The 12,768-nt window shown below is 31.1% G+C and overlaps 1 protein-coding gene across 2 annotated transcripts in view; it reads left to right on the forward strand.

The window, feature by feature from the left end:
* Positions 1-12,768, forward strand: part of Ptpn12 (protein tyrosine phosphatase non-receptor type 12) — a 108,343-nt gene that overhangs the window by 38,201 nt on the left and 57,374 nt on the right. For both annotated transcript variants that reach the window (XM_026384946.2, XM_026384947.2), the window contains exons 2-3: positions 5,046-5,154; positions 12,538-12,614. In XM_026384946.2, the coding sequence (XP_026240731.2) occupies positions 5,046-5,154; positions 12,538-12,614 (186 nt within the window). The remainder of the gene's footprint in view (positions 1-5,045; positions 5,155-12,537; positions 12,615-12,768) is intronic.

Genomic DNA, 12,768 nt, shown 5'->3' on the forward strand with positions numbered 1-12,768 from the left:
GTATTGTGTCTATGCATTCAGTTTTGTTTTTTGGTTGGAGTTTTTTTGTTTGTTTGGTTGGTTTTGTTGATTTTTTTTAGAGGTACCACTGAGCCACATCCCCAGTCCTATTTTGTATTTTATTTAAAGATAGGGTCTCACTGAGTAATTTAATGCATCATTTTTGCTGAAGCTGACTTTGAATACGTGATCCTCCTGCCTCCACCATTAGAGAACCACTGGGACCATAGGCCTGGACTGCCACCTGCAGCCCCCAGCTGCATTCAGTTTTATAGTGTTGTGGAGAGACAAGTATTAAAGTATTTTTATCCTAAGTGATAATAGAGTGATATATTATGGACTCAAGGGGGCTGGAGAGCAAGGAGGGAAGTTTCCAGAAGGGCTTCACAAAGGAAATAACACTATCCAGCCCTACGAACTTATCAACGAGCAAAAATTGTGAAACTGATATTTAAGTGATCAGGGTTTCTGATTGGTAATTAATTCTGTATGACTGAAGCATCATACTGCAGTGATAGAGTATTATAAAAAGAGGCTAGGAAATTGAATAGGCAGAAAAGTATTTGATAATTAAACTAAGAATTGGTAGTTCTCTTGAAGGTGATAGACTCATTGGAGTTTTTGAGTATAGAGCTAAAATGATCATACTTGGTTTTTAGAAGTGTAACTGATACAGTAGTACATTTATTTAAGGAATTCATTTATGCAACTTTTCCAAACCCAGTAAATGTAGACTTAATTAAAAATATCTAAATAAAATGCTTTTGTTTATTTTCTTAGTTTTTAAAAAAAGAAGGCCACACATGATAGAGTGTGGTGTGGGCATCTGTTAATTTTTGCCATTTTGGTATATTTCTGCCCATTTAAGATATTATTTGAAATAATTATGCTACTTAATAAATGAGTTATTTTATTAAACGTTTACTTCCATGCTGTTCTCATAGTGTGTATCACATAATACTGTGTTTGTAAAGATCTCCTAGTATGTGATGGCATGTTTCTCAACAATATAAGGTTTTTGTTTTTGTTTTCTTTCTTTTAATTTCCTAGTGACAGCTTCACTAGAGACAAAGGAATTTGGTAAGAAAGTTAAAACAATATTGTATATATAGGTACTTTCTGTTTCATATAGATAAACTTTGGTAGCATGTTGAGTGGATTAAAAATAACAAAACTTTAATCTAAATCAAGTCTTATTTTGAGATTAATTTATTCAACATAAGAAGATTTTGAAAGGGAAAGATTATTTTTTGGACTAGGAACATCAGAAACGCTTTAAAGGAGCTAGGTCTTAAAAGATTGCGAAGTTTGGAGGTATTTAAGTGGAATAGCCGCAATGAAAAAGCATGTACAGTGTTACCGTGACCATACACAGGTGGATGATTCTGTTTTATGAGAGAGAAAAGTGACTTTAAAAAGAGTGTTAATTTGCGGTTTCAAAACCTTTAAGTTCTTTCATTTATGCCCTTTTTGTTTCTTGCAATTAGAGCTTTTGCTTTGACTTGTTGCTTAACCATGATCTCCATTCCTCCACACCCACCTTTTTTGTTTGCCTTTGATAACTATACTTTTCCCTCTTCATTCCTAATTCTCCATTATTTTATGAAAAATTCCTAAGCACTTTTTTTTTCAAAATTATTTGATGCTTTCAACCCATACATAAAATACAAAGAAACCTAAGAATTGTTGAAAATCAACCTTCATTTTCTCATGTTAATGAACACTCCTTCTAAAGCTTAGAGACCTTATTGTACTAGTAGTTCTTAAAACTTGGTGATGAACTGTAGCAGCAGCACCTGAGAACTAAAAATGCAAATTGTCAGGTTTTACTGCAGACCTATTAAAACAAAAACTCTAAAGGTGGGCTATCAGACTGTGCCTCTCCCCCCATAACCCTACCCAGGTGATTCTGAAGCCTGAACCTGGAAGTGTGGTAGGCAAACTGCTGTTTTGTAGTACTTACCAGTTCAGGCAGACAGATTGACCCAGAATGTGTAATTCTTCTTGATCTTTTATCTAGGAAAGAGTTTAAAGAAATAAGTCTGAAGTAACAGAACATTTGAATAGTTTTCCATAATTGACTGTAATAGTAGTTAACATTTACTGATCCATTTTATATGCCAGGCTCTTGCTGAGTATGGAATTATTATTTCCATTTTATAAGGGTTATGACACTGGGGGATTAAATGTGTTCATTGTCATACAATCTAAAGTAGCAGATCCAGAATTTTAATTCAACTGTTAAGCCAACTTATTTTTTTGTACTTTTACTTGAAGATATCTTTTTAATACAGTTGAATAGAATTTGCTTTTTAAATACAAAACAAAGCTTTAATATGTTTTATAGACCACCTTTGTATCTTGATGGGTGTGAAAATTTCTAAGTTCTCTCTCTCTCTTTATATGTACATATATTTCACATATACATATATTTCATTAATAGTAATTTTACATATGGGGTACAATTGATGTTTTAGTACATTTTTACAGTTGTAATAACCATATCAGAGCTAAGTATAATATTTAGAAAGACTATCATTTTCCTAGAACATTCTTCATTTTAAGCTTGAATGTATAAAGCATTCCATGATATGCCAGGCTTTAAGAAAACTGAATAATAGAAATTCAAACTTAAGGGGTGGGGGTTGTGGCTCAGTGGTAGAGCACTCACCTAGCACTTGTGAGCCCTGGGTTTGATCCTCAGCACCACATAGAAAGAAAGAAAGAAAGAAAGAAAGGAAGGAAGGAAGGAGGGAAGGAAGGAAGGAAGGAAGGAAGGAAGGAAGGAAGGAAGGAAGGAAGGAAGGAAGGTATTGGGTCCAACTACAACTAAAAAAATAAATATTAAAAAGAGAAGAAAAATCAAACTTAAATATCTGTTGTGACATACTAGTGTTCTCAAGGTTCACTATATAATTACTGGCAATTCTTTGACATAAAAACTTTGTACCTTTCTCAATAACATAATTTGTCACATAAAAGAAGAAATGTTTAGAGCGACAACAGAGTCCAAAAGTACATTAACATTTATAATTAAATTCAGCTCCTTTTTTGTTGTTTTTGTTACATATATTTTTTGAGGCAGTAATTTAAAATGCATTCTTTTTCTTCCTGTGTTTCTGCAGTTGTTAAATTGATATCCTTTTGCAAATCAAATTCACATATTTGTTATGCATTAGGATACTGAAATGTGTCCTTTCAGATACCTAATCTTTGAGCAGAAGAAACAAAATTCTGATTAAATATGTAAGATGTTTTTGTTAATATGGAATATGAAATTAAAGTCTTTCTGACTTTCCCATTATTTTATATTTAACTTTGTAAAACAGGCAATGTACTCCTATCCAAAAGGTATGAAAAGACATGTAGTGATATCTCCTCACCCATTTCCCATCCCCACAAATATTTGTTTTCTTCCAGACATTTTATGCATATGAACAAATACAAATATATTTTAAATTCTTTCAAACACCAGTAGTAGTATATTTATATGCACATATTTTTTTCTGCCTTTTACATTTAATATGTATTTTTGAGATATTGCCATAGTTGCCATATATACAGAGCTTCTCACTTGTTTTCTAGCAGTATCATAAAAGTTGACTATATGAATAAAACAAATGTATATAGACAGCCCTATTAAAGAACTTAAAAATTATTTGCAATCTTTTGCTATTATAAACATTGCTGCAATAAATAACTTGTGCATATATTATTTCATGTGTGTGGCAGTTTTATCTGGAGGACAAACTTGTAGAAATAATAACTACCAAGACATTATATGCATTTGTAATTTCCAGATTTCCCTCCTTGAGTTGTGCTGATGATTTTTTCCACCAACATTGTATCCAAGTTCTGGTTTTACCACCCTCTCACCAATAACAAAAAAACTGAATTCAGTGTTTTCCCTTGATAACCTTGTATATATTTTAAGAACTTCATTACCATAGGGAGAAAAACATTGTAAATATAGCACTTGGCATTGTGCCAACACAGAACAAGATTGTAAGATTTTTCATCATCTTGTAATAATAAAATTAAGTAATTTTAAAGTAAGACAAAAACATTATCCATTCTGCATTTAAGTGCCTATTTATTTCAAGTGCTTTATGTTAAATTATAACAACAATGAGGCAAAGAGTTTTATATTAAAATTGATGATTTAAAAAAGAGCAGATGTAACATTTTTAGTTGCTTAAAAACATTACAAGTAGCAAAAATAAATGGTGAAAAAGTTAAATGTTACCAGACATCTTTTTCATTTCATTTGTATTTAATAATTTGTTGAACAGTAAATCCATAATGCCCTCAATATGTCTTTTAAGCCTGAAAGAAAGTAAACTTCTTTGAAATTAAATTTTAGCAGTGTAGTTGAGTAGAATTTAAACAATTCACAATGCCGACTTTCAGTACTTCTGAAAGCAGGAAGTGTATTACTGATGTGCAGAAATATTCCAGTCCCAACGAACATCCCTACTGCCATATGTGGTAAGAATTTGTCACTAACCCACAAACCACTTCTGTATTGCAGTGAATAAGTAGAATTGGTCTTTGTTGGACATTTCCAATTCAATATGAAAGAACTTTGTTTTGCAGTGTCTTATAAGTAATTATTAGCTTATGCCTTAGCATGGCACATCATGGATGCTCATGGTTTATTGAGAGAAGAAATGGTACATAATTCTTTTTAGGCATGATTTTTCAACTTAGTTATTGCAACAGTTAAAACAGAAATTACTTGAATACATTAAAGAACTAAGTATCCTGACTCAGCTTATTAATGATATTTTAAAATAAAATTACTAATTTTTATTTTAGTTATCACCTTTGCTTCTCATTGGAATAAATGTGAATCTTATGTTTGCACTTTTGCTAAAAGAAATCCTTAGGGTTAATTATTTAGGGATGGGGAAATTAAGAGCTTAGAGAAACAGGAAAATTAGTTGTGAAGAATTGGGTCAGCAAAATTTAGTGATTATAAATCATTAACATTTAAAAATATAAATGTTTCTCTAAACTTGAATTTTATTTTCTTGTATTTTAAGCGATTAAGAAGATTATCTACCAAATATAGAACAGAAAAGATTTATCCCACAGCCACTGGAGAAAAAGAAGAAAATGTTAAAAAGAACAGATATAAGGACATACTGCCATGTAAGTTTGAAATATGTTGATAGAACAAAACAGAAATGCTAATTAGTCTTTTGTAACCTAACTAGCTTTATTCTTCCCAAGTTTGATTGTTAAGGAGTTAGTAAATAATCTTTTTTTCCAAGGTACACTTCAAAATAATTTGTAATTGTGTTTTTCCTTCTAATTTGTTGTTTAATTTTATCCCTTTAAACACCACAGTTTCTCTAATAATAAATTGCTTTTAAATACTAAAATTTTAAGAATATCTTTTATAGACTCTGTTCAAAGAAGCGATTTTATTAAAATATAATATAGATAATGAATGTTTTTATAAAATGCTAAATGCTGACAGATCTATTATCTGTTCACAATAAGAACCTTGATTAATTACTTATGCATGAAAAAAATTGGTCATACGGTGGCTCACTTATTTGTGGGTCCACTATTCTTAGGGGTCAAAATAGCATTATATTCTAATAACATTATGATTATATTCTTAGATAACAGTTTTCTGACAGAGTAACTTTAAACACATACTTTGCTTGGTACCTGCTATCTAGTAAAGCAACCAGTAGTCTTTTTTTCTCTTTGCCTCTACTTCTAGTGTCTTGAAATATCTGCATTTTATGACACCATACCTTTAACTCTTAGTCTTTCTTAAAACTTCTAAAACATCCTTGATAAAATATAAAATTCCTGTGACTTCTTAATTGGCAGATTCAGTGGTCTTTTTTCAGTGTTTATTTTGTGCTATCTTGATGTCATTCACCTGTCCCTGTTCTAAAATTTTCTTTTTTAATAATAACTCTCGTTTAGATCATCTCATTCTTCTCTTGTTTTAATTCCTCTGTTCCTTACTGATTTTGTTGCCTAAATTTAATCCTTCATCTTTCTGTTGTTCTACATTATTCTCAGCTATGGAATATGTGGATGACCAGTGTTAGCAGAAATAACAAGTGGCAGCTTAGGATAATGGTGAAGAGTTCCTAACTTCAAAAATTCAAATCCCAACTTCACCACTTAGTACCTACCTTGGACTCATTTTCTTTGTACCTGGATTTCCTCATCTGTAAAAATGGAGATGATGATAATGATAATATTTTTAGGGTTGTTTGGAGTGTTAAATAGATCTAAACATTTTATGGTACCTAGGATAATAACCACTCATTAAGCTTTTTGCAAAACACCCTACTTTTCTCACCAGTTGTATTTGTTTATTCAGGCTGTTATAACAAAAATACCATAAACTGAATGGTTTATAAACAGAATTGTATTTCTTACAGTTGTAGAGGCTGGGAAGTCCAAGATCGGAGCAACAGCATATTGGTATCTGGTTAGGGCTTGCCATAGATGATGCCTTCTTACTCTGTACTTATGTGGTAGATGGGGCAGACAAGCTCCCTAGGTCTCTTTTATAAGAATACTAATTAAGAGGCTATACCTCTTAATACTATTACATCGAGCTTCTTTTTTTAGATATAAATGAGGGGGGGAGTTTACACCAATATTTAGATTTAACACTAGTTCACTTCAAGAATAGGGATTGGCAAGGGTTTCTGTACACTTTATTAAGCAAGATAATCTTGAGGTAATCTTACAGTGCTTTGCAATTAATGCTCATTCTCTCCACTTATTTTTCCGTCATCCAGGGAAATCTTAAATAGCTCCAGATTTCTGATTTTATATGTTGTTTCATTCATTTCATTTTATAGAAGGCTTTGAGTATATATTATGTACTAATGATACATGAAAAAACAAAATGTCAAAAATCCCTGCCCTTATGAAGTTTATATTTTAGTCTACTTGATAAACAATAGATTAAACATATATGGTCAGTCATACAGATCATTGAGAATGATATAGTAGAAATGAGGGACATAAAGAAAGCTGATAGTAGAAAGAAGAATTTTTTAATTTTGAATAGGGTTAGAGGACAAGGTCAGTGGTCTTCTGAAAAAAAATGGAAGCCTTAATTTATAATGTTTGCTGATATCTGTGCTAAACAGATTATCACCATAATGGATTTTTGACCATAATTATGACAACAAAGCTATTTATTATATTCCATTTTACTGATTAGAAACTGAAAGGTAGAGGCTTAGATTGCTTGCAACTAATTGGGGTGAGAATTTTTTTTCTCTTTCCACACTTTTTATTGGTACATTATATTTAATGCATAATAATGGGATTTGTTACATGTTCATACATGCACACAATATAAAAATGTATTTTGGTCAATATCACTTCTCAGCACTTCCCTCCTCCACTCCACCTTCCATCCCCTGGTCCCTTTCTTCTATTGATCTCCTTTTGATTTTCATGAAATCCCTTCCTTCCTCACCTCTTTCTTTTCCTTTTTCCTGTCTAGCTCACAGAGGAAAACATATGACCTTTGGCCTCTGAGTTGGTTTTTTGCTAAACATAATGATCTCTAGTTCCATCCATTTTTCCTGCTAATGACGTAATTTCATTTTTCTTTGTGGCTGAATAAAATTTTATTGTGTATATATACACCACATTTTCCTGATCCATTCATCTGTTGATGAACACCTAGGCTGGTTCCATAGTTTGGCTATTGTGAATTATGCTACTATAAACATGAGTATGCATATATCATTATAATATAATAACTTTAATTTTTTTGGATAAAAACCAAGGAATGGTATAGTGGGTCATAATGTGGTTCTTTTGAAGAACCTCCATATTGATTTCCATAGTGATTGTACTAATTTACATTCCCATATTCCTTTTTCTCCACATCCTCTCCAGCACATATTGTTTATATTCTTGATGACTGCCATTCTGACTGGTGTGAGATGAAATCTTAGTGTAGTTTTGATTTTCATTTCCCTAATTGGTAATGATGTGAACATTTTTTCATTTATTTTCAGGCCATTTGTATTTCTTCTTTTGAGAAGTATCTGTTTAATTTGTGGGGTGAGAATTTAAGCAAAAGAAAAGCTAGACCAAAATAAGGGAGAAAAGAAGGGGGACATTACAACTTTTCTATGTACATATGAATTTACCACAGTGAATCTCACATTTATGTGTATCCACAAGGCACTAATTTGGAAAAAAAACTATAAATAAATAGAAGAAAGACCTATAGAAAAACTACAAATAAATAGAGTAGGAGAAAGGGGAAATGCTGGGGACTTAATTAGAGCAAATTATATTTCAAGCTGGTATAATTGTGTCAAAATGAACCCTGATATTATATATAACTAAAATGAACTAATACAAAATGCAAAAAAAAAAAGACATTGGTTCTCAGATAATATAGTGTGATTTTGCTCCTCAAGCAGCAGTTGGCAACACCTGGAGACAATTCCTGTAGGTCTGGGGTTGTCAGGTCTGCTGCTATTGGCATCTAATAGATACAGTCAAGGGGTACTGCCACACATCCTATAATGCACAGGATACAGCTTATCCCACAAGAAAATTATCAGGCCAAAATGCCAGTGTGTTAAAGTTGAGAGACTTTGCCTAGAGTTTGAGATCACTGGGCTGGTCAGTGTGTCTTTAAATTATTTATGGAGTAGATAGGTAGATAAGTTTTTGGTAGATTTCCACTTGTTTTTATTTTGAAAATTATTTTAAAAGTAATCATACTTAATATATTTACTTACTATTAGAGAATAATTTATCAATTTCCTTTGAATGCTTACTTAACATGTCTGTTTTAAACAACTTTGAAATAAATTTACCATGAAATTTACACATTTTAAGTGTACAACTCAATGATTTTTTTTTTTTAAGTAAATTTAGAGTTGCACAACAATAAGCACAATCCATTCTATTGCCCCCAAAGATCTGTTGTTGTAAGCCCCAGGCAACTGCTTAATCAGCTTTATTTCTACAGATTTTCCTTTTCTGGTAATTTAATATAAACACAGTCATACAGGGTGTAGTATCAGTAGTTCATTTTTTTATTGTTGAGTAGTAGTATCTTATTTTATGTATATATTGTGTTTTCTTTATCTGTTTACCAGTTGAACATTATAATGCTGCTATAAATATTTCCATATAGATCTTTATGTGTACATATAATTTTATTTCTCTTAGGTGGATGATATGTAGGAATGAAATTGCTGTGTCTTTAGAAACTTACATGTAGATTTTTAAGAAACTGTTAAACTATAATCCAAGTGGTTATTCCATTTTATAGTCCCAACAGTAATGTGTGAAGCTTCCAATTTCTCCACTACCTTACTAACACTTGTTACTGTGGGATATTTTCATTTGTTTGTTTGAGATTATTTCTCACTATTTTGCCCAGACTGGTCTGGAGCTCCTAGTTTCAGGTGATTCTCTTGCCTCAGCCTTCTGTGCAGCTGGGATTACAGATGTGTGCCACAGGTGTAATGCCTAATTTTGGAATTTTGGATTATAGGTATTATACTGATTCTAATTTGTATTTTTTCGTGTATGCTGCCTTTGTATATCTTCTTTGGTAAAAGTCTGTTCACATTTATACATTATTTTTTTTTAATCTTACAGATTTGTAAGAGTTTTTAATATGTTCTGGATACTGAGGCTAAACCCAGAATTGAGAAATTTCAGCAAACTGTTGGGTCAAAGGATGACCCACTTATGGTTTGTTCATTGAAAATTGAAAGGGCTAGAACTGAGCTAGACTTTAAAAGTGATGGATCATGATACTCTGCCTATTAATGATTTAATTATAGAGATTCTTTTTATTTCTCAGAAGTAGGATTTAGTTAATAGACAGTTTCTGTGTCCTTGGAGGTGACAACATTTTTTTTTTTTTTTTTATGCCATAGGTCATTAATGTTTGCTTAGGGTAGAGAGGGAAAAACTACTGTCTTAAGAGCCTCTTGGTTTTGTGTTGGAAGTCAGGTTCATAGGAGATTATAGAGGCAGTCAGCAAAACCATGAAGAGAAATAATTGATTTTATTTCTTGATATTTAGACTTGTTCTCATCTTTATGCTTAATAAAACATCAATGAGGAATATTAAAATATGAGATGTTATATAAACAGCATGAATTATTTTTTAAATTCTTAATTAAAATACAGTATTTGTATAATATAAGTCATTGACTACTATATTTACCCTTGCTTTAGAGTGTAAATGGGGAATTCTAAAAAAGGAATGTTTGTGCCCCATTTTGAACTTACTGATTCAAATTTAATGCAGAATATAGAACACCAAAAAGTTTGAATTTTAATTTGCTTTCCTCGGTCCCCACCTGTTGAATGATTAGTGATAGATGAAGTAAGATTAGCAAAATGTTGATAATTATTGAAGCTGTGTAATGGACATTCAAGAATTCATTATACTGTTGTATATATACTTAAAATTTTTCATCTTAGAAAAAATTAATTCACAGCCTGCATATAAACAGTTTGGCATGTAGGCAGCCATTTGGTAATCACTATTTTCATTTGGATTCATAACCATCAGAAATATTTATGGAAAACCCAGTGCTAAACAAATTATTGTACTCTGCCATTGAAATACTTTGAATAGAGACTAATATATCATATGAATAAGGGTAACTAACCCTAATCCTAACCCTAACCCCAACCCCAACCCCAACCCCAACCCCTTCTTACTGGGAAACAGGTAAGAGAAAGTTTCATATTGTTATTTTACCACCTTTATTCTAACTACTGAATATTTTATTCTCATTTACCAGAAGTAAGCTTTTTTTAACATATATTTTTTATCTCAAATGTCATAAAAATGGGGGCAATATCTAGGGTAAATAGAATAAATGACAGTATATTTTTTTGTATAATATTAAAACATGTTAATATTCTCTTAACTGGAAACATGGTGAGGAGATGAATAATTGTCATTAGTAGCTGGCATGTCTTTCTTCTTTGTCTCTTCCTACAAATTTTCAAAGAAGTTTTCTTAAGAAAATAAATTAATAAAATTTGCACTAAATCTTTTTTTGGACAGATGAAAAATAAGTTTAAGAGTTCGCCAAGAAATTTATTTCTGTTTACCATTTTTTTTGGTCTTTTTATGTTTTTAATTGCCTTTGATATCACTGTCCATGAATTAGAAGATATTAGGGGAAAAATGATAAAAGTTGTGCAGTGTATTTAATTAATGTTTTAATAATGTTAATTTTATGATTTTTTTATAATTGTACTGTGGTTATGTAAGATATTAATATTAGAGGAAACTCAGAAGTACTGGGAAACTAGTATTGCATTTTTCTGTATATCTAAAATTAGTTCTTTATTAAATAAAAAGTTTTAAAATCCACACAAACTGGAAAAATCTATTTACACTACCTATCTTACAGAGTTGATTTTCTCTTTTTGTGTATATTACATAGAAGGAAGGAGGAAAAACTAGACATGGAAGAATAAGCAAAGAATAAATAATCAGATAAGGAAAAAAGAAATATAAATAACCAGAAATGTATGAAAATATGTATAATCATTTGCATAATTCAAGAAATACAAATCAAAACAAGATATGAACTCTGAAATTGAAGGCCAGGGGAAGACTTGATTTTAATATTATACCTTTATTACAGATTTAATTTTTAAAAATCATGTACATATTTTGTTTACTTAAATACAATGTAATAAAGAAAAATGTGTGATTTCATAAAGTTAATGTTTTTGGGATTTTGGTCTATAGATTTTTTTACCCTAATTTGATATTACCTAATGATAAATATTATTGGCAACTACATCATTGAGCAATTTTGATATATTTTAATTCATTAATTTGTCATAATTTACTTAATTTTTATAGTTACCTGTAAAATATGAAAGTTAGATTTCCTAATAAAACTTGTGCCAGTGAGCTTGTGTGTATTAGTTATTAGTGGTTAATTGTTCATTAGTCACCCACCTGGTATGCTAGGTTTTTTGTTGTTGTTTTTGTTTTTTGTTTTTGGTACCAGAGATTGAATTCAGGGACAATCAACCACTGAGCCACATCTCCATCCCTATTTTGTATTTTATTTAGAGACAGGGTCTTACTGCGTTGCCTAGCACCTCACTGTTGCTGAGGCTGGCTTTGAACTCTGAACCGCTGAGAGTACAGGCGGATTGTGTGTGCCACTGCTCCCCATCTGGTATGCTTTTTTTTAAAGCTACAGAGGCTTAAATCCTAAAGTCTAATGTAGTAAATCTGGGATTATGCCTAGAATTTGTATTTTTAAAAAGTTCCAGAAATGATTTTATTACATCATAATACAATTTTTTACATCACTGGTTTTGTTTTACTTAAGTTCTGTTTTCTGTTACTGTATTGTCAGAAATTACACTACTGGTACCTATACTTCACTTTCATTTATTTTTTTAAAGAAAATATTCTTACTTATCTTCTTGACCATACTTATGCTTCATTAGAAAATATGTGAATGCCAACTATACATAATTTATGAAATATTTTCTTTTTTTTTGTAGTTGATCACAGCCGAGTTAAGTTGACCTTAAAGACTCCTTCTCAAGATTCAGACTATATCAATGCAAATTTTATTAAGGTATGTATGCTCTAAGTCATCTTCTATATACCAGTTTTCTGTTTGTTTGTTGTGGTACTAGGTATTGAACCCAGGGGCACTCTGGCTCTTGAGCTGCTTCTCTAGTATTACTTTTTATTTATTTATTTATTTATTTGAGACAAGGTCTTGCTCA

Source organism: Urocitellus parryii, chromosome 3 (genome assembly GCF_045843805.1).
Source record: "Urocitellus parryii isolate mUroPar1 chromosome 3, mUroPar1.hap1, whole genome shotgun sequence".
In the NCBI taxonomy this organism is placed as follows: domain Eukaryota; kingdom Metazoa; phylum Chordata; class Mammalia; order Rodentia; family Sciuridae; genus Urocitellus; species Urocitellus parryii.